Source organism: Blennius ocellaris, assembly GCF_963422515.1.
Source record: "Blennius ocellaris genome assembly, chromosome: 21".
Classification (NCBI taxonomy): domain Eukaryota; kingdom Metazoa; phylum Chordata; class Actinopteri; order Blenniiformes; family Blenniidae; genus Blennius; species Blennius ocellaris.
This window is the reverse complement of record NC_137670.1, coordinates 10059107-10080367: the sequence shown is the minus strand read 5'-3', so window position 1 is coordinate 10080367 and position 21261 is coordinate 10059107. Positions and strand designations below refer to the sequence as shown.

The 21261-nt window shown below is 43.5% G+C and overlaps 1 protein-coding gene across 1 annotated transcript; it reads left to right on the top strand.

Moving 5' to 3' along the window:
* Positions 1-4: 4 nt before the first annotated feature.
* ubtd1b (ubiquitin domain containing 1b) lies at positions 5-14494 on the top strand. Its single transcript, XM_080516854.1, has 4 exons — positions 5-613; positions 7728-7955; positions 8127-8284; positions 9307-14494. Exons 1-4 carry the CDS (start codon positions 532-534, stop codon positions 9550-9552), a joined length of 714 nt encoding a protein of 237 aa, XP_080372980.1. The 5' UTR covers positions 5-531; the 3' UTR covers positions 9553-14494.
* Positions 14495-21261: the final 6767 nt, after the last annotated feature.

Below are 21261 nucleotides of genomic sequence, written 5' to 3'. Positions count from 1 at the left end.
CCTTTTTACCAGCGGAGAGGGAAGTAACACTTTAAACAAGGTGGAAGCCCGCAGAAAGTGCGGAAAAGAAGCCGTAACTCCACCTGGAAGCGCGGCCCGAGAGGAAAGTGGAACTTTGGCAAAGCGGCTCGTCGCGCTGTGGACACGATGTGGAAGTTTGTGTTCACTGTTGTTGTGGGAGCTAGCTGGCTAGCGCCGTTAGCCTGTTAGCGAGAAACACCACGAAAACTAAACTTTACAGGGGGGAAAAAAGCGGGCAACAAGTGCGTTATAAACGGGAAGTTTCGATTTCGGCGGCCAAACTCATGAGACTCTGCTGCGAGCCAACGAGGTCGTGTGGATCGCTTCGTACTGGCGTTGATTCGCCGCAGCACTAAGCGTCTCCGTTTGAGCAAACGGATGACGAAACGTGGTTTCACGACTGCGACCTGTCCCCCGTCATCGGACCCAGTTCACAACCCTGCCCGAGCGATGGACCCCGTCCTCAGCCAGTGAGACCCCGGAGGGAGACGACCCACAGCCCGCTGAGCCATGGGAGGGTGTGTGGGGAGGTACTGGGAAGGCTGGGAGGACACGCAGAGCCGAGGCTCGTCCAGGAACGGTGGACGTGGAGGTAAGACTGTGTGTGTGTGGGTATCATTCTTCACGAACTCGTACAAAGTTAAGAAACGCCTGTTCAAAGTACGAAGACAGTAAGCACACGTTGTCCACACCTAGTGGTGGAGCGCAGACTCCAACCTGCACATGCAAATGTTGAGCATAAACGTCAATCTCCCACCAGAATATAGCACAGTTTAGTGCAACAGCAACACGTGTGTCTAAGTAAGTTGACATTTAACAGATTTACAGGAAAGTGCTTGTGCATGCCCTCATCTGAAGTGTCCTGACATTATTCCAAGTAGCTGTGGGGAATAACCATGGCTAAAGTTGTTATTTTGGCAGATGTAAATGGTAAATGGATTTCACTTTTGCGTATATATATATATATAGTGCTTTTCAAGTGCTTAAGCAGTCCCACAGTGCTTTAACAGTTGCACGTTACTTCATGATCTTCATTATCCCCAAAACATTCAAACAATGTTAAATATTTTAATAGATTGAAACTTAAACAGTTTTGAACTGTAAGCCCACGTAGACGGCTGTCAGGTTTCTGAGGGGCTGAACCGTGGCGGCTGCCCGAGATTCATTCTATCCGGATGTATTTCACTCCTGCTGCACACGGTTACTCCAAATGCATCTCAGGTCACCGCTTGTTATTGGGTTTCACATCTCCGCTCATCTTTGTTTTGCGCTGAGAAACTGATTGCAGCTCATCAGAGGAGCAGAGGGGCCATACTGTACGTGATCCTCGGCGTCAGACTTGTTTTAGTCTTCAAGTAACAATGGGACCTTATCTCATCCTTACCGACGCCGCTAAAGTTTGCCGTCTTCCTTTCCAGACTGATCTGTTGCCTCTCAGAACGCATGTTTTCATGAACTCGCCTGCCTGCAGGAGGTTTCTGATGCTACTTTGTCAACTAAAGCGGCATCATATTTCTAAGTTGTACTTTTATGAAAAATTGCCCAACCGTAAAATAAAAAGGGGAAGGATGTTGACTAATAGGTATTAATCATATTGTCACAAACACTTATCATGCCAAATGACATATGTTGACTCCTCTGCAGGTTATGCAACTTCCTTTATTCTTCCTACCTCTTGAAGAGAAATCCCTTTGTGCCACGTCAAACACATTTTTGTTCAGGAGCCTACAAACAGGCCAATTTCACCTTGAGCGGGCTGAACCGGTAAAATAATGCCACGATGACCCTTGTATTAAAATTGTAGTTATTCGTAGGGATGCTTCCATACCAATGACGAATCCTACGTGACGTCATGCGGGAGCATCGTCTGCCGCAACGAGAGGACAAGCGATGTCGCGGTTGGTAGATTCTTTTATATCAGTGAGAATGAAAAAAAACGGTAAACTGTGATCTGCCAAAGTATCAAGAGGAGGTGAAAGCTAGTTCGTACAGCACCAGCAACTTAATCTCCAGTGACGTTTGGTTCAGCAGATTTATCCTGATGTCGCTCATTAGGTTAACTACTCAGCCTCCGAGCCGTGCTCCATGCTAAAGAGTTTCAGGGCTCATACTCCAATATTACGTGCTAAACGAGATTAAAGTGTGACTGATATACTCATTAACAGCAGGCTCAGTGTTTTCTAGAGTTTGCTACTCTAAAGGCTTTCTTTTTCTTTTTTTTAAATTACAATTTGCTTGTTTTTTGGCCCACAGGCCTTACGTTTTGATGCCACTAACCTAGTCGGTTTTCTGTGTGTGGTGCACCTGCCAGCAGTCACTTTTTTCTTCTTCTTGCTGAAACACAGAACCCACAACCTTTGAGCTACATTTCCTCCCATCTTCTTGACTGATTTAACCAACTCCGAGTCGCGGGGTGCTGGAGCCAATCCCAAAAGGTTACGGAGGATACGCCATGGACAAACATCCACGTCTACGTCAAATCTGAGTCGACAATAAGGCTCAAATGCATGTTTTTTGGATTGCGGGATGAAACTCGACTCTCTGAAAAAGGCACTCGCACATGATAACGCCACACAAACCAACCTGGACTTGAACCGGTGACCTTCTCCAATGAAGTGAGAATGCTAAACTCTTCATTTGACCAGCCTCGATCGCATATTAAGCTTGGGTTTTATTATGATACAAAGGGGGGGGAAAAATCTTTCAATGATAATCAGAGAAAAAAATCTAATCCCAACATAAATAAAACGTAAATGTTTTCAACAATTCAGCAAGTTAATGTACTTTTTAATTTTTATATTCCATGTTTTCTACAATTTAATTTTTTCTTTCCAAGATGACATTCTACAAAAACAGTCCTTTCTTGTGGCACGTGGTGTTTATGGACTTTGCTGCATTAACATTATGATTACATATTCAGCTGCTCTGCTATAATCTCCTTCCTTTCTCTCCTCTTTTATTGCAGCGGCCAGATTTTCCTTTTTGGTAAACTCCTTTTCACGTGACCATCAATAGCCGTTGGAGTTCAGTCACATGAAATGTGTATTCTGCTCCTGGTCATCGAGTCTTTCATTTAATTTGTGGAGAATCAGGAAAGTAAGAGAGCTTACGCTTCCTCCCAACCCTGCGTGTTCAGATTTATTGGTTCTGCACATTCCCGGAAGGTAACGCGTTATTAAAAATAAACATTGCCGCGTTTTGATCCCTCTTTGATAATGGCACACAGAGTCCTGAGCCGTTGCTTCAACACCTAGCAAGAGTAAATGTTATATTTACAACCAGACTAAATTGAATAAACAGGAGCCTCGCGGCAGGACTGGCAGGAGTCGTGGGTTTCTCTCGCGACCCGACACGTGGCAACAATGGCTCCGGTGACGAGGGCCACAAGTAATCCGACTGAAAACGCAGGTCATGTCAACACCGAGTCGATTGACGGAGCTGGTTATGTTCCAATCAGATTCCGTGAGAACGTCGCGTATTGTTTCTTCGTTCATTGTTAATGTGAGTGGAACAATCTGACCCCTTCGGAGGAAATAATTCAATCAGACGTTTGTAGTGGTGACCTTTGGTGTTGAATTGAAAATGCAACAGTGTTGACTTTAGCAGTGTTCATATTTAAACTACAGAAATATAATAATAACAGGATTTTGGTTCCATATTTGATGCTGTCCTGGTGGTTTCTTTGGTCATGATGATCCATCCTCGACCATTTTATTAAGCTCAGGGTTTCAGGGTGCTGGAGCCAATCACCACCCCCATGTGATATTGTTTATCCCGAAACGCTCCAATCCCACCTGGATCACATCTTTGTTACAGCACAACGACTTGTTTACAGACCTCGTTGCTGAATGCGGAACATTTTCCGCTCGCCATATTTGCACAGCAAAATACGTTCTTTCCCGCATTGAGAACCTCTGAGATTCTCTGACAAGTGTAACATCAACGCTCTTCCCTTGTCAGCCCAGTTGTCCCTTTACTGTAAATCTACATGTCTGTTCTTCATTTGGATGCAGGTTATGTCCCCTTTGCTTGTTACCGATGGAAAGTTTTTGCGGGCCAATCTTTTATTTTTTCCAGCTGGGGATTGTCTCCAGTTTACATCAGAGGAACAGGAGGCTCAAGAGGCTTTCAAGATGGAATCCAGCTTTGTTTGGTCGAAAAAGAGTGTCGATGCAGCGTTTTCTTTCCTTGGCAGCATTCCTGAACTGACATCTAATGTAGCGATGTAAATGTGGTGTTGGAAGTAACTTTTGTGTTTCTCTTGATCGCGCTCGAGTGGCTTTTTAAAAGTTGGAGCCGCCACAGTCGAGTTTGCCCTGGCCTCTGGCCTCTCGCTTGTGGTTTGTTTCCCACCCTGATCGGTATCAACAGACACTCCAAGTAAACCAGGCTTCGCTCAGAAAGAACAAGACGCATCATGAAGGACTCCACCCACCCAGCACATGGACCAGCACATGGACTGTTTCAGCCCCTCCCCTCAGGAAAGCGGCTGAGGAGCATTAGGAGCAAAACCACCAGGCTCAGGAACAGCTTCTTCCCCGAAGCTGTGAGACTTGTGAACTCGAGCCATGTTCCGTAGACTCCCATCTTCCTGCACTACAAACACTTCACACTTACATTCTGCTCTTGTATATTTGTATATATTTTACGCTCTATATATTTTATTACTATATATTTTATTACTGGCTCACCGGGACCTGAGTCCAAATTTCGTATCATTCTTTGATATGACAATAAAGAATCCTTGAATCCTTGAATCCTTGAATCCTTGAATGTCCGGTCGCGTCGCTGACGGGATCCTCTTACGGGACTGAATCCTCTCGGCCTGACGCACCCTCATGCAGACAGGCACGCGAAGTGGGGACCCATGCCAAGTTCACAAGTTGCTCATTTTATGTTGGAAGTATTTTAAATTCTTCCTGCTCATTCTGTTGTATGGTCTGAGGAGTCAGATCGTGATGATGCCGGTGGTAAATCTATGTTGCATGTCAAGACACTGCTTTTGATTCCCCAGCATATCTTGATAAAGGTTGGATGATATCATTGTATCAAAGAATCTCTGGTGGCTTGTGCTTGAAATGCATCAATGAACGTAGCTCATAACACTGATGACTTCAGGATCAAGTGTCTGTTAATCCCGCCTGCTGGCTGCTTCTTAGTTTACATAATTTCAAACTGTAGTTTGCTACCGAGTCCCGAGATCAGTCCAAAATAAGCATATCTTGTTGCTATTTTCGACACGGTCTTTGTCAGAAACAATTTGAGGACTTTAATATCTCCGACACTTTATCTCCGTGTGCAGGAAGCTGAAGGCACTGCTGCGGCGACGAGATAATGTGTGTCTTTATGGGCGGCGAGAATGTAGTCGAACATCGACTCGGTATGCGTCGAGGGCGCTTCCACTCCATCCACTGTGGATGTGCTCCAGCGAAACGCAGAATAACAGCCCACTTTCACCGTCTGCCTCATGTCAGGGGAATGTGTGAGCCTGTTAAATGTCTTTACAAGGCCAAACCCGCATGATGCTGGGACTGAGCGAAAAGTCAAAGAAGTCTCCCGAGGTATCGGATAAAAGCTGGTGCGTTGTTCTCATGCGGCGTGCGTGAAATGTTTCATTGATATTCAGGATTACACTTTTGCTGTAGCCTCCTCACCTGCTTCGGGGGGAGTCCCGGGGGACGGAAACATGCCACATATTTCATTGTGTGTGTAATGTATTACTTTACGTCTGAGTTTTGAAGCAACAACATCAAACTCTGCCTCACTCGACCTCCCTCACCCCTCAAGTTCTCTAACCATGGCGTGGTTCCTGCAAGGTTGTGGTCTTCTTTTGCACAGTGTCACCCTGCCAAATCCATGCTGATTCAGGGGCCACGTGCACCACCATTTGTTGCCAGCAGGGGCAGATCAGGATGGAAAACTTGAACACATCCTTCGAATGTTAACAATTCATGCACTTTTCTAACTTGCCAATAAGAAAGTTTCCCCCTTTGTATTGAGGTGGGTAAAGGCCTATCGACAATTACATCTTGTAACTTGACACCAACAGTTACAGTACAGTACAGAGCACGAAACTGGTTTTTATAAAGACAATCCATCAGCCGTCCAATTTATTTCTCTTTTCGCTCCATGATTCTCGCTCCTCTTCCACTTAAGAAGTACTGAGACACACCAAGGGGCTCCTTGTCCTGCGTTTTGAAAATATCTCTTGTGTTTTTTGGCACACGATCGACATACTGTATGCAATGTCTCAATATTTTTCTGCACCGGTGGACCTTGTATCCAGTCTGTTAAAAGTGAGCTGATCTTATGCTTTGAAGAAATGAAGGAGGGAAATGACCCCTTATTGTTTAGAAAAATATGCCAGAGATGCTTACCTCCATCTTAAAAGTAAAAGTAGATAAGATATTTTCTGGAAGCAGGCTGATCTGTTGGAAAAGGTTGAATAACCTACAAAAGCATATTAAAAGGCTTGTTTCAATGTAAACACATCAAAATTCATCTAAAAAAAGTTTTACCCGAAAGTCAACAAAACAGTCCTTAAAACATGCCACTCAGACTATACAGATTTATTTAAAAAAAACATTTTTAAATGTTATTTTATCACCAGAAGCTATTTGTTTTTATACTAAGTTCTGGGTTCTTGTCTTCAAGGAACTCGATAAGTAAATAAAAAAATTCCAGACTTTGTTGTAACCTTTCTTGAGGCCTGAAGTCATTGGGAGTAGTACTCCTTCCACACTTCCTGCATCACAATTCTCATTGGGCTTTGACTACCTTTTTGTAAATCCACAGCTACAATCCCCCACGTGTCTTCTGTAGACAGTCGGTGTCTTATTGCCTGATCGGCCACAGTGGCGAAGACCTATTTGTGTCAACTGGGATTTACTCTACAAAAAGCTAATCCTACACCAGCGCTCGTCCTCCACATTTTACACTATAAATAATTAGTCTGAAAGAAAGACAACCCTCCGGATGAGTGCCGCCTCCTTTTTCTAAACCCTTTTGCCTCATTCAACTCTGCAGCCCGTGGTATCTCTGCCTCCCGGGCGTTCATTTATACAGGCTTGCACATGCCAGGACTCAACGTGGAATTGAACTGCATTCTGGCGGCAGACGGCGACGCAGCCAACACTCGACCACGTACATCAAACGCATGTCGAGGCAGCGGCAACGCCGATCTGCATTGCGAAATCACAGAAAGGACGTCACTGTAGGGAAAAACAAAAAAAAACTTCTGACTTCTGTTTGTCTGACGCTCTTCATCCCCAGTAAGTGCTCCTGAGGTGGGCCTGGTGTGAATATTTCATGGTGGGAAACACCGGTAAGGTTACATTGACAGATGCAGGCGACACGGCCTTCATGCATATTGCAAACTGTGAATGACCTCCTAATTTTAGATTGGGATGACATGTCGGGGTGGAGTGGGATGTTGCGTGTCTCTGGTGACGGCTTGCGTGTCCCTGCTGGCAGCCCTGCTCGTGACTGTGATGAGAACGCAGGATTGGACCGTTGTCCTCTTCAGCCTGTCCATTGGCACCAGTCTGTAATCAATTTACACTTTTCAGTTGTGAAAAGTGCACAAGCAGAGTTGCAGATTTCGAAACTTGAGCTTATAGTCTGGTTTTGCAATGATTGGAATGCCAACGGTACTGAACAGATTGGAAATTGAAAACGAATGTGACGGACTCCTCTTCTCACCGCAGGACGGAACGAGCCTCTGAAGAAAGACCGTCCCAAGTGGAAGAGCGACTACCCGATGACGGAGGGCCAGCTGCGGAGCAAGCGGGACGAGTTCTGGGACACGGCGCCGGCCTTTGAGGGCCGCAAAGAGATCTGGGACGCCTTGAAAGCCGCCGCCGTGGCCCTGGAGTGCAACGACCACGAGCTGGCCCAGGCCATAGTGGACGGAGCCAGTATCACACTGCCTCACGGTGAGCGCAAACGGATGGCGCCTGAATATAAATGGGATGTTTGGATTTATATACCTTTATGAAATTAGAAGACAAACTTGTGTAATATTGTGGAAAAATCCAACCGGATGAGGCTGAAATTGGGATGAGGTCAGTGACCACATGTTGTCGCTTTCCTTCCTTGCCCACCAGGTACCCTGACGGAGTGCTACGACGAACTGGGGAACCGCTACCAGCTGCCCGTCTACTGCCTGGCCCCGCCGGTCAACCTAATCTCAGAGCGCAGCGACGAAGACCCCAGCGACAGCCCCGAACCCTCGGTGGCAACCAAGAAGGAGTTCCAGCTCAAGGTACCAGCACCGTTACAAGTCCTGAAACAGTAAAGCCTTCACCGGATGGCTCTATAGGAGTTCCCTTCTGTCGCAACGGCCGCGGAATAGAAGATTTTAGTTATGTTGTACTTTTTATAACCAGGTCTACTTGACAGTGCAACTAAAAAATAAAACCAAAACCTAAGAAAGACGTAACGAGTCGAAGCATAGAGATAGGATTCATAGTAATTGTGGATTTTTTTATGTGCAGCGTAAAAGCTGCTTGGTTTAAATTCTTCAATTCACTAATTTTCCACATTTTGTGGAGCTTATAAAAGTCTAGACATAAACTGAGATTAAAGTCGGAACAAAAATGTTTCCAGCCACTGTTTGTTTCCCCTCATCCTCTCCTGTAGAATGAGCGTACAGTGGACTGGGTGAACCAGTATCAGGACTTTTATTTTGGGTCACCGTCCAACCTGTCTCATGCTGCCGTCAGAAGATCATTGTAATAGTTGCATATTGTGGAATCGATCAGTGGCTGCGACTAAAATGGATCGCGAATTATTCTGTTTCATTTCCGATTGCTTTGTCTGCGTTTTTGAAAACGCAACGGTTCCTGAAGCCACTAGAAATGCCGCTTTTTGAAAACACTAAAGTGAAAATGGGAGAAAACGCTGCTTCGTCTTACACTTCTAGTATATATCACTTTTAATCAGTTTTACTTGTTCTGATTTAAAAGGGTAAAAATAATTAAAAAATCCAACCAGGTTTTTTTTCCCCGGAGATTTATTAAGAACTTTTAATATTCCAACGTCGGCGTCAGTTATGGTTGTGATTTACAGAAAAACGTGTAAACTTCAAACAGAAACGACTCCAGCGAGGGCGTCGTCTCGCTATGCAGCGAAAACGCCAACCGCCGACTGCATCACAAGATTTCATAAACCACTAAATTGTCTCACACCGTAAGTTGTACTGTAAGAAAACGTGGGCCGTCTGCGTCCACCTGACCGTTGTGGCTCCGCCCCCCCTCCCTCCATCCCCGTCTCGCCCCTCCGCAGGTCCGCCTGTCCACAGGGAAGGACGTGCGCCTCAGCGCCGGCATGGCCGACACCATCGGGCAGCTGAAGAAGCAGCTGCAGGTCCAGGAGGACATCGACGCCGGCCACCAGCGCTGGTTCTTCTCCGGGAAGCTGCTCACGGACAAGACGCGGCTGCAGGACACCAAGATCCAGAAGGACTTTGTCATCCAGGTCATCGTCAACCCGCAGGCCCTCCATGCGCCCAACGTCCCCGCCTCAGAGTAGCCCCGGGGGGTAGGGCGGGGGGGAGGGGGGCCCTCCACCTCCTGGAGGGTTTATTAGTTTGGACAATGGCTACTGTTACTAAAGGAAAACATCAGAACTGTGGAGGTAAAATATTACCCCGGAGTGGAAAGGAAAAAAACAAAAAAACAAATTGAGGGTGGACCTGCAAAGTGCTGCTTTCTTTCATGCGCCGCCTCTCAGCGATCCAACCACTCGAGATGAGCTCGCTCACCGTGCACGCCCGCGAGCGCACGCTGCCTCCGAGTGCCAACGGATAAACTGCAGGAGTTCACCGCTGGTTGTGAAGCACATTACTACTAAAACACATCTGGTAGAGTATGTGAGCATTTTTTTTTTCTTTATTTTTTTTTTTGTCTCTTCCTCCTTTCTTTTACCGAGGAAATATTGTAAACTGAGCTTTTTTTGCACATTCAAAGATTATTACTATACTTTTGTGGTAGTTTGTGTGCCTTCTACAAGACAAAAAAAGAAATCTGGGGACGGGTTGATGTCTGGAGAGACGGAAGTTTTACCGCTCGGCTTCCCCTTTTGTTTTGTGTTTTTTGTTTTCCCAGGAACAAATAGATTTATCTAAGCTATATTTGCTGCCTTTAACTGAAATCATGTCGATGATGTGTAGCGCAGACTACAGTCCGAGTCGTATCTTAAAGGACCAGCGTCAGGATTTAGAGGGATCCATCTGCAGTAAGACCTAAAGTGAACAAATCTCGTGGTGGAAGGGGCTTTTCGGGAAGATTTCACACACCGCCGCAGGTTCTCCCGACACGTTTGGAAGCGGGACCCGTGCCACTAAATCCTTCCGCCTCGTCCCTTTCGCCAGTAAATCCCATTCCTCGAGGGAAAGAACTCTGAAATCACTACAAGAAGGGAGCAACTCAGCACTCGGACAATCACTTCAAAACATACAGGTATCGTTCTTTCTTTCATCACCTGGTGAATGTAGATGCAGTATTTGTTTTTTGTTTTATTTTAACTCGTCAGAGACGCGATAAGTTCAGTTTGCTGGTTCTTTTCCCCGTCGGACGACTTGGCATAGAGCGGCGGATGAAAAAGAAGAGTTTAAAGTATTGTTTCTGAAAACCTCATAAAGTGTTAGTAATGTTACTGTGGTTGGTTTGACTATATTAGCATTACAAATGAGAGCCATTAGCTTAAGAAAATACAAAAAAAGTATGTTAAACCTAACATATAGAGCCTTGGAAGGGAAACAATAATTTTACATAGATGTTTATGAACATTTCAGCAATTTGGTTTCCTTTCAAAAGGAGGCCAAATCATATTTCGAGTTGAAAAGAGTTTATTTCAGCACCAAATCCAGCTTGATCTCACCTTAAAGCAAAGTTTCCCAACCAGTTGGTCTCTCAGCCATTCGGAGGGCGGCCAGGATTAGATTTCCAGTCATCAAGGAAAACGTCTCCAGAACGAAGGTTGGGAACGGCGGCTTTAAAGTGTCTGTTTCAAAGGTATTCATGGCTCACTGGCCTCAGACGTGCTCTGTCGGCTGATGGATCGAACTCTGTTGATCCGAACCAGTGAAATGAGAGAAACTGATCGGAATAATCGTCGGCCCGTTTCGATGAGCCGGGCAAAAAGGACCTCATCTTCAGTGTTGTGGGATTCCACTCGGCCGTGTTTGACAATCTGTTTCCCGGCCTCCAGCAGAAAACGTGCGTCTTCGCGACGCTTCTTCGTTTCCATCCGCCGCACCGATCGCACAAGTCTCCCTCCCGGCGGCGTCACACGGCGAATCAAACCAAACTGAGCCGCTGCTTCATCACATGAATTGACCTTTCTCTCTCTCTCTCTCTCTCTCTCGGCTGCCTTATTTTGCCGAGACTTTTTTTTTTTTTTTAAAGGGATATTTTGTAATCATTGTATGCAAACTTGAATGAGCAGTTCACTCTGTATGTGCAATACAAGAGACCTCGTAGCGCCATTTCCGATTCCGCAGATTCCACAAAGCACCAGCCGCGACTCTTAGCAGCATCACGTCAAGCTACAAGTACAACAACAAATCTGAAGCCCGTGTCTGATAATCAACTACTTATTCAGGCACTTCGAGGAGCCTGGATGGGCTCTCTTCTCTTACCGACCTCTACAAATCTGATCTTATTAAACCGCTCCTGACAGCTTCCACTCCCAGCGTCCATTCAGCATCATGATGTGAAGGTTAGCGCCGCGCTGACAGCTTTATTGCTAACGTCTCCTCTTACAGCGAAGTCCCAGTTTATCTCGTGTCTCTGACCGTCCTCTTGTTTTTCCCCTCTTTCAATCCTCCATGCAGGAGTGAAAGCAGACCGTGGCCTTTTGAATTGAGTTTTTTGTTTTTGTTTTTAAACTCCCCACGTTTGATTTGCGGTCTTGATATGACGATATATGGCACGACACACTCCTGGTGTATTTGAAGGCAAGGGGTTGAGTTGATCAACGTTTCCAATTGCCGGTCAAGCTGTACGTGCCTTACAGGAGGAGATGCGTATTATTTGATTCAATAAAAAAAAAAAAAACCCTCGATAGTTAGTCTCGATTGATGATTATTTGGCAGAATTTGAAGAATTAAAAGAATCTGCCTACAAACACAAAAGTCTTTCAATTCAAAGTTAACTACTTCTTCACATTGGCTCCATCGGGAGTTTGGAACCTGCAGCTCTGGAGCCAATCGTGGATCTTCAGATCCTCCGTCGCCGCTTTAATTTTTATTTTGTGTGTATACCGCACAGTTTTTCATAACTGGCCTCATCTCCTGGCTCAAAATGATGAAAGGCGGCTTGTTGGAGCCCGATGTGTAACAAACAGCCAAAATGTAGTAACGACCCAAATTGTTGTAATATAAAATGTAATCGCTGGTCAATAATGTAACAAGATTTAGCAAGAATTTAATGTGATCTTATGTTTAATGTTGTACTTTATTTTGTACTGATTGGAGAAATACATTACAAATTGTAGAGAACAGAAGACTAAACGACTTGGGCAACAGTAACCATACATATACCATAAAGTATATAGACGTATAAACGAGTACTATATGTATAAATGAATACTATACGTATACAACTTTTAGAACTCATTCTTTCAGTGTTATTCAAATTGAAGCAGTTCAAGTCAAATCCATACATCATTGACTCACTTTAGGATTTATTACAATATTAGGGGGAAACTGTTTTTGCCTGCCCTATGATGTGACATTAAAGGTTTTTAGGTTTTATAACAATGCGAGTCATTGTTACATTTTCGGTTGTTGGTACATATCGAACTCTTCACAAGGCAAAAAAAATAGTTAAACCATTAAAAAACACAGAAAAGCTGGCTGAACTGGTGGTTGTTGTGGAATTACAGAAAAAAAAAAAAAAAGTTAAAGCTGCTGGTATCACTCAAACCATGAGGAATAGGAAAACTATGTAGGAAAAAATAGGAGAAATTGCTCAAATTTTAAAAGAAAAAGTTATCAAGCATCTATATTGTATAAAAAATGGTCTTATGGTTATAAAGGTTGCAGACCCTTGATCCGTAGTTGTTCATCTGATTGATGAATCGATCGATGCAGCCCTGAAATTCTTTGGTTTGTTGTAAAGCACAATAATGCTCCACTTTTTCTTTCCAAAAATGCTGGATTAAGACCGTTTTTATGTTGCCAATCGCGTCTTAAGGTCGTATTGGGTTTCTGCAAGAGTTGCATCTTTTCTCAACCAATCGTCACGCTTGGTCTTCTGTAAAGTTGGGCTCAAGCATCGGGCAAACGCAAAGAGACACTCGTGAATACGGGCAATCGTACAGCCTCAAACCGGTGGTTTGGGAGAGGCTGTCCACTACACCACTGTGCGGGGCAAGGCCCGCGTTGCTTTTTATTGGAAAGCTGTGAAGTTTGCTCTAATTCGCGCTCCATTCATGCTCGTAGAGTTTTTTAGTTGGAGTCAAGTTTTAAATAAATGACTTTCAGTGGAAATTTAGCTGGAGCTCGCAAAAAATAAAAAAAGGCTCGGCGACGTCTTGACTTTTTCTTGAACCGCCAGCCTCAAACGTAGCCTCCTTCTGGTCTATTCACGCTCGGAGCAATGCAAATGGACACGGGTCCTCCCAGCAGTCTTCATGCCACTTTAAAAAAACAAGCAAAAACAAAATGTCTTGCACTCGATGGATTGGAGGCACATTTCCACTCAGACTTGACGAGAGCGCGAACATGCGACCAAGAGAACTGACTTGCACATGAAGTTCTTCGCCGAGCGCACGGACACTCCTCATGCCACCTCCCGATCCTCGTACCATTATAACGGTTAGATAAAGCTTTCTACGCTGGGATGCAAGGACAACCATATCTTGAAGAAAAAGAAAATCTCAAAACATGGTGTTTTTACGTTGTCTTCATCTGATTTTGTGTTTAAAAAGAAAAAAAAAATCTGTTTTTATTTAGCAAAACATAAAAAGCGAGTCATGATATAGATATTTCTTGATGGATGACACCAACCTGTCATTTTACACTCGGTGCGTTCATTTATATGCTGATTTCATTTTAAATCATGTTTTTAAGCTGTTGAATAAAATCAAAATGTTGTATTAAAAAATAAACTTGTGCTCTTGTTTGTTGTTTACCTCACTGTGTGCGTGTGTGTGTGTGTGTGTGTGTGTGCTGACAAGTGAAACGAATATAAGCTTTCAACAAAATGATAAATTAAGTCATTAAACTATGGTAAAAGGCACAAAAAAATGTTATAAATGCTAAATGTCTCGTATATAATACATGTTAATTGCAAATGTATAAAACTGCAGTAAAAATAAATTATACCAAATGGTTAAATTAATAAATTGTAGGATACTTGAAATGGAAAAACATTGAGGTATAAAAATAACATTTTAAATGACAAAGTATTACATTTTTGTGTATTTGTATAGTCGTTTAATTTCAGATTTTCCTAATCCTTGTCATTCTAAAATCTGCAATCCTTGAGTAATCCTAATAATTCTCTGTTAAAAGACTGTATTTGGTGCTATATCAATAAAGTTGAATTGTTGTAAATTTCCAGCCTTCTATTGGTAGTTGAAGACTTCTTATGTTGCCTCATGATTCTTCGTCCATTGGGAAGATTGAGATCTTTAACCCAGTTGCAGTTTGGGGTTATAAACTTCGGGATTCAGGGACTGAAACCAGTGAACTGGTTCCAGGCTTTGTTTCTTTACCTCTGGTGCACCAGTAGAAACGCTGGAAAAGCTGCTTTATTACCCAACTTCGCCACCAGATGGTGCTGTGCTCTTGTGCAAAAGCTGGAGGAGGTTCGCTCTACTGTCACAGTGGGACTCTTTCTGGAAATGTCTGCCCACGAGGGTTCAGGGTCTTCAGGTGGCGCTGTGGTGATGGTGGCCTGTTTTCCTCCAGCCTTGATACAAACCTACCAGCATGGCGAAATGCGTCACATCAACGCTTCCAATCATGACTGCGCTGCTGCCGAGGGAGCTTTTCCAGGTTTTCCACCACCCTCTCTCTCTCTCTCTCTCTCTCTCGCTCTCTCTCTCTCTCTCTGCAAACACAGTCAACAGAGGGTCCCAGGAGGGCTGCGGTGCACTGGGCCTGGAAAAAGCCCCTATTGACGGTGGAGTTTCACAGGGAGCCCAGTCAGCCTTATTCTGAGCCCCGTTTTGTCAAACCCAGCATGACCCCGACATATCCTCATATCTTGTATACAGAACGCCTCGTACCTTATTTCAGTATATTTGGGTAGGTACGGAATGTTTGGACCCACAAATCATCTTCGATTGACCTTGTCGATATTGTAAGCCTTCGAAAGGTTTCCGCGGTAATGTTTGCCAAACACACACGCAGAGAAACATTGACAATGGTGAGTATGCAGACATTTGGACGGACTGACGACCAAGCTGGATTGTTATTCCGTGGGTGAATCTCCATTCTGAAACTACCAAGTCCCAGGATAATACAGACTGGGAGTCATGACACCATGGAAGCCGCCGTCGTTGTTGATCAATTCGCCTTTACTGTTCACTATGGATGTTTGTGCAAATGTGTAATAACAGAGTTTTAGCGAAGTTGCAAAGGAGTGTTTTCAAATAGTTGCATTTTCACAGTTGCTCTGAGCACCGCAGTCATGTTGTGACACCCCAAATGCTACAGATGTTTTGCATTTTCACTTGAAAATGTTGCGTAAACACGATCTTAAACTTTTAGTATTTGCCAGCAATGTAATCATTTCACCATTTTGACTGTAACAAAACCAACAATGTTAAATTATTGGCTTTTGAATTGCTCAAATGTCCCATTGCACTATTGACAGGTTTGTTTTTTTCATTTATAGGCATTATTATGTCTAACATAGGCCAGTAATACATAATTGTTAGGAATTATTCATTGACCATTATTCACGTATTGGTTGTTACAGCTTCTGTTCTTTATACTGGTTTACTGATTAAGGTCTTCAGACTCTTTCTGTTTGAGGTGAAATATTAATTTAATTGCTTTAGAACAGGGGCATCAAACGCGTCAAACACAGTTTTTCTTTGTTGTGTAGCAGAGTATATGTGAGGGAAATGTCTATATTCTTTACAAAAAAACAAAAACAATTACCACACAAAATCACTACAATCTCAACATCAAGCCCATTTTAATGAAATCTTCTGGTGTAAAAAAACGTAAAATGTCCAAAAAAGCCTCTTGCGGACCTGTTTTGGCTCACGGGTCTTATGTTCGAAACCCCTGCTTTGGAAGCTGTTCCTTATTCATTGCACTTTTTTTTTTTTTTTTTTGGCATATTTTACATACAATCAAGCTCAAGTTTCTTATTTTCAGACTCTAGTAGATTTATTTTGATCTCATGACAAGATGGCAAAAAGAGGATAAATCAGCTGTGGATGATCTGCTTTCCCCCCCTCAGTTGTGTTTTCACAAACTATTAGCAAAAGCCAGCGTTATTTCTCAACACAGATCCCTTTCAGCTGAGTGTGGACTGGATGTTGGTGAACCGAAGATAATCTGCTGTGCGCACTTACAGGAACTGGAGGTCATTCGTGAGTCATGGGGATGTTTATAAGAAGAGTGTGTGTGTGTGGGATAAATACAGCGGATTGTTATGCAAAGCAGACGTTTTTTTTTGTGTTTTTTTTTCCAGAAAAAGAATAGATGAAGTCAAATCCTCTCTGTGCAGAGCTTGTGTGTTGTTGTGTGTGTGTCAGGCTGGTTGTAGTGGCTCTATAGTCCGACTCTCATCCACTTACCTAACGCCGGCCGGGCTCACACCTTATCTCGGCCTGGAGACGTTGTGAGTCACCCGTGAACCTGGTCACCCCATGGCCTGATGGCCCACGTGACGCCACCCAGTCGGAGCAGAGCCAATGGAAGGTGTCATAAGGCCAGGCAGGTTTCCAGGGATTAGCCATGGCGGGAAGCATTGAGGGATTACCGAGGAGGCCTACCTGGCACAGGCGCGGGGGGTCCGGTGGGTCAGTGGACCGGTGAACCTTCAGTATGCAAAGACAATGGAGCAAGTGGACCGAGGAAGGAAGAGCTCATTCAACTGAGCAATAAACAAAACAAAAACATTTACAAATAGGAACAAAACTTCAAAGTGGCAGCAAAGAGATTTCTGACATTTCATGCCGTTTTGACGTAATCCTTAAAAGCCTATAAAATGAAATCCTGATTCAGAATCTGGATCCCGATCACCTCTAAAATTTTATGGAATCTTTCATAGCCTAATATATATCTGTGGTGAAAACTTCAACAAAATCGGTGTGGTACTTTTGAAGTAATCTCGCTGACAGTCATACAAACAGATCCGCAGAAAGTTAGTTTTATTATGTTCTTGGCGGACGTGACAAAACATCTACAAATAGAAACAAAACAACTTCAAAGAGGTCACGTGACTGCTGATTGAAATAAAACAAATAGAAACAAATAACTTCAAAGAGACGGAAACAAAAAAACAATTTCAGTTTGAAATAAAACAACTTCAAAGAGACACATTGACTGCAAATAGATGTCCAAATAAATTGGACAAATTTCTAATAGACCCGAAAGTAGAGACACAAAACTACAGAGGGCACGATGAAACTACAAAGAACTAAAGTGAGTACAAACAGAAATAAAGCAACTTCAGGGACACAAAACTGCAGAGATATGATGAAACTACAAGGAGACAAAGCTACTGTAAACAGGCAGGAATATCATAACTAGACACAAAACTAGAGACACAAAGAAACTGCGAATAGAAACAAAACAGCAAAAGACAAATCGTCCAACGACAGAGACGCAAATCCTTTACATACAAAACAACCGCAAACTGACACATAGACACTGCATATGGAAGGAAAAAACGAGAGACCGAGTAACTCCAAATACAACGGTGATCCCAAACTTTATCAACAACAAAGAGACACAGAACTTTACATGATATAAAACTTTGAAGACAACCACAAAAGCAAATGGCACAACTACTAAAGGACGCAAACAGTACAAATGAAAAAAACTACCATGAAAACAAACTTCCACAACAACAATCATACAGAGTAACTGCAAGGAGACTAAACACTTGAAACACAGTCTCAATGGGATGCAATCAATGTCTGAAAGTGTAAGTAAACCCATTATCAGTGTAGTTCGTGCTGGAACATTAGAAAAGTGTGACACACGTCAGATCAACTCCTAAAACACAGAGAGCAACATCATCTGCGTAAGTGTATAAGATGCTTCGCCCTGATCCCTCTTTAAATCTGAGTGATCCTGGGTCCCTCCCACATCCCAGAGGACGGAGGATGGCCGCCGTAAAATGAAGACCTGTGTTGAAATGGACATGTCTCATGTCCAGCGGAGCAGCGCCTCTCAGATACTCGAGTCCTTCTATTCCGGGAAGCCTCTCATTTCTTTGTGGTCTGAAGTGCATCGCAGCGAGAGCAGAAACGTGCTGGAGAGAGGCAATCCGTCACATTAAACATGGCGTGCGCTTCCATTTTCAAAAACGGTGAGCTGTGATTGAACGATTGCACAGACGAAAGCATTGGACGATTTCCAGCGTGGGGCCTTTTGTTTTCTTTTTTTTTAATAGCAAATGGAAATGTAGTTTGGGCGACAAGGTGCTGAAGGAATTAGAACTGATCCTGGTGCCTAATGGGGATTTACTGTGTGAAGTTTGCATGTTCCCCCCGTGATCCACCATAGATGCGGTCCTTTTTGCCACGTTCTACCAAATAAATGCTATAATAACCTTAACTTTACACTTCAAAGGTTCTGTCGTTGCATCGCCTGCACGCTTTGTGCTGAGGCGCGGAGGTTGGGGCGGCCACATCCTGAGCAGCACTGTGTTGTGATGAAGCAGCGATTATTCAGATCTCAAAACTAATCTGCTGACATCACAGCATCTCAGTATTACAATAATCCGGCCGTTTTGGTGTCGCTCAGCTTGCAATTTGCCAGAAAAACCTGTCGATTGTCTGCGTTCGGCAGGTTGTCCGGTCACAGGTTCCACTGTATTGGCCTTCAAATATTGCAGATTTAAATAAACTCGATATGAAGAGCTGGAGACTTCAGGTCAAATGGAACAGCAACAGCCCACAACTCAAACCTTCATTTATGTTTACTCTCCTCCCCCCCGACCTTGTATATTTTCTGTGCTGCTGTGCCCTTTTATCATCACATTGAAGAGCTTTGTAATTTTGTTGCATAAGTAAAGTTTACTACTGCGGCATAGAGAAGTCAGTCACTGCAGCAAATTTCTTCAAAACAAACTGTCAAAAAAGAAAAAAAAAAGACTTGACGGAAAGACAGACAGACACTCTCTTGATATAGAATAATCACGTCTGGCATCCATGCTGCTCATTCCAGACCACATGACACTGACATCACGTCTCCCGATTATATCCTATCATGTTGCACCGCTTTTCTCTCCTTCTGCGGTTGGTGATGAAGTCAGACTGTCACTGTGTTGAAGATGTGTCAAACTCTCGATCGGAAAATTGGCTGTTTTGTAATTCCTGATAGTCAAGATGGCTGAATTTGTTCGACGTGACAAATACCACTTACTTATTCCTCTTCGTTCCTGATTGAACATACGTCTTCCACTAGCACTCGCTCTCTGACCCCAGTTTGTGCAGTACATGTTCATGATATTGATTTTTGCAAACAGCTTGTGTTGCCTTTATCATTTACTCCTATTTACAGAGGGAATTTCCCCTTTTCCTTCCTGGGAAATGGGGGCTTTGTCATTCCCAACTGGCAACTTTTGGCTTTGTCAGTCTCCTCAATTAAACACTGAGGAGGCAGAAATTAGGAAAAGCTGACCAAATAGAACGCCGCACTGAAAACAAGGGGAAAAACACGAAGCCGGTGGGAAAACCCCACTCTGTTTCCAAAACTCACAAGCTTTTCTGGGTGATGACTTCCATGTGAACAGACAGATTTACAAAACTGTGAAGAGCAGTTCAGCACATCCTTGGAAGCTGATGCTCACAATTCTCTCATAATTCATTCATTCATTGCTTCATATTTGTTAGTGGTCAATAGTTTGATCAGGGCACATCTGTAAATCGTAATATTTATTATATGAGGAGTTGTTCTGCTTCAGTGGTCTTCGTCATGGTCGGGCACTTTCTAAAAAGTTGAATTTTACTGAACTGAAGTCCTCCTCTCGGGTTACAGCGACCTTCTCTTGTACATAATTTGTGGCTAAATCCACATTTCAAGGTGTTGGGTTAATAATTCATGTCATATAAGTGGTTGTGAGCACATTTTGTGGTTTGTGACCTCTCCAAGAATCTCCTTCTATGTGCTGATCATCATTTGTGTTTTCCAAACAGTATTTCTACACACATTCACTCCCACTTACACAGAAATGTGCAATGGCGCCCTGGCACCTCCATCTTGAGGCTTCGCCACAGTCACATCAGCTATAACTTACTATTTCACCTTCACTTCTGCTGCTTTATTTCTAACTTTGTAGGACAGTCTGACAGTATGTGACCACAGATACAGCTGCCCTCTCCACATAATCACATTCTTTCCCTGCCACAACACAATAATAGATGGTTGCAACCAAAACACATTTGTCCAAACAGAGCGGAGGCTCTTCGTCGCATCTACGTTGGATTAGAGCAGTAACATGGCAGATTAGATTTCATAAGGCAAGAAGATCTCCTCCATTTACTCTTGATGACAAATAAAGTGGCCCGATGATAGAATGTGGGGGTTGATACAAGCCAGACTGCAAATATACTTAAAAAAAAAAAAAAAAAATGAGGGAAAGTAGGAGTTTGCATGGATGCATTGATGGCATGGTACTCAGTCGACGTCTGGAAATGACAAAAAAAAAAAAAAAAGCATGGTGCTGTGAGGCCTGGTTGAGGTAAACATGATCTAACTCTTGAAGTTTGACCACTGCATGCCCTCTCCATCTATAATTATGTCTCCAGTGCAGTTCCTCCCAATTATGTAAAAGTCTGAAAGTCCCACAGACTGTATGACAACGGTTACAGTGCGAATCAGGGTCACCGAAAAGGTCAAGGCGTCCATTTCTTTATTTAGTGGGAAACGGTCTTTCTGCTTGATTTGCATCTTATTCAAAAATCGATTATTCAGCTGCAAGATAATTTAAAGAATTTGGGAAAATTCACCGTCATTATATCCATATGGTCTCAGACGCTCATAAGAAAGCAAGGATTTTCGGGTTCCCCAGCACCTCAGCTGCTCCTGAACCCCCT

What these genes read in the sequence shown, in the direction of transcription:
- ubtd1b (XM_080516854.1), top strand. Translation starts at nt 532, where the DNA reads ATGGGAGGGTGTGTGGGGAGGTACTGGGAAGGCTGGGAGGACACGCAG. An exon ending in CAGTATCACACTGCCTCACG is followed by an intron (nt 7,956 to 8,126) that starts GTGAGCGCAAAC and finishes CTTGCCCACCAG; the next exon opens with GTACCCTGACGGAGTGCTAC. An exon ending in AGAAGGAGTTCCAGCTCAAG is followed by an intron (nt 8,285 to 9,306) that starts GTACCAGCACCG and finishes GCCCCTCCGCAG; the next exon opens with GTCCGCCTGTCCACAGGGAA.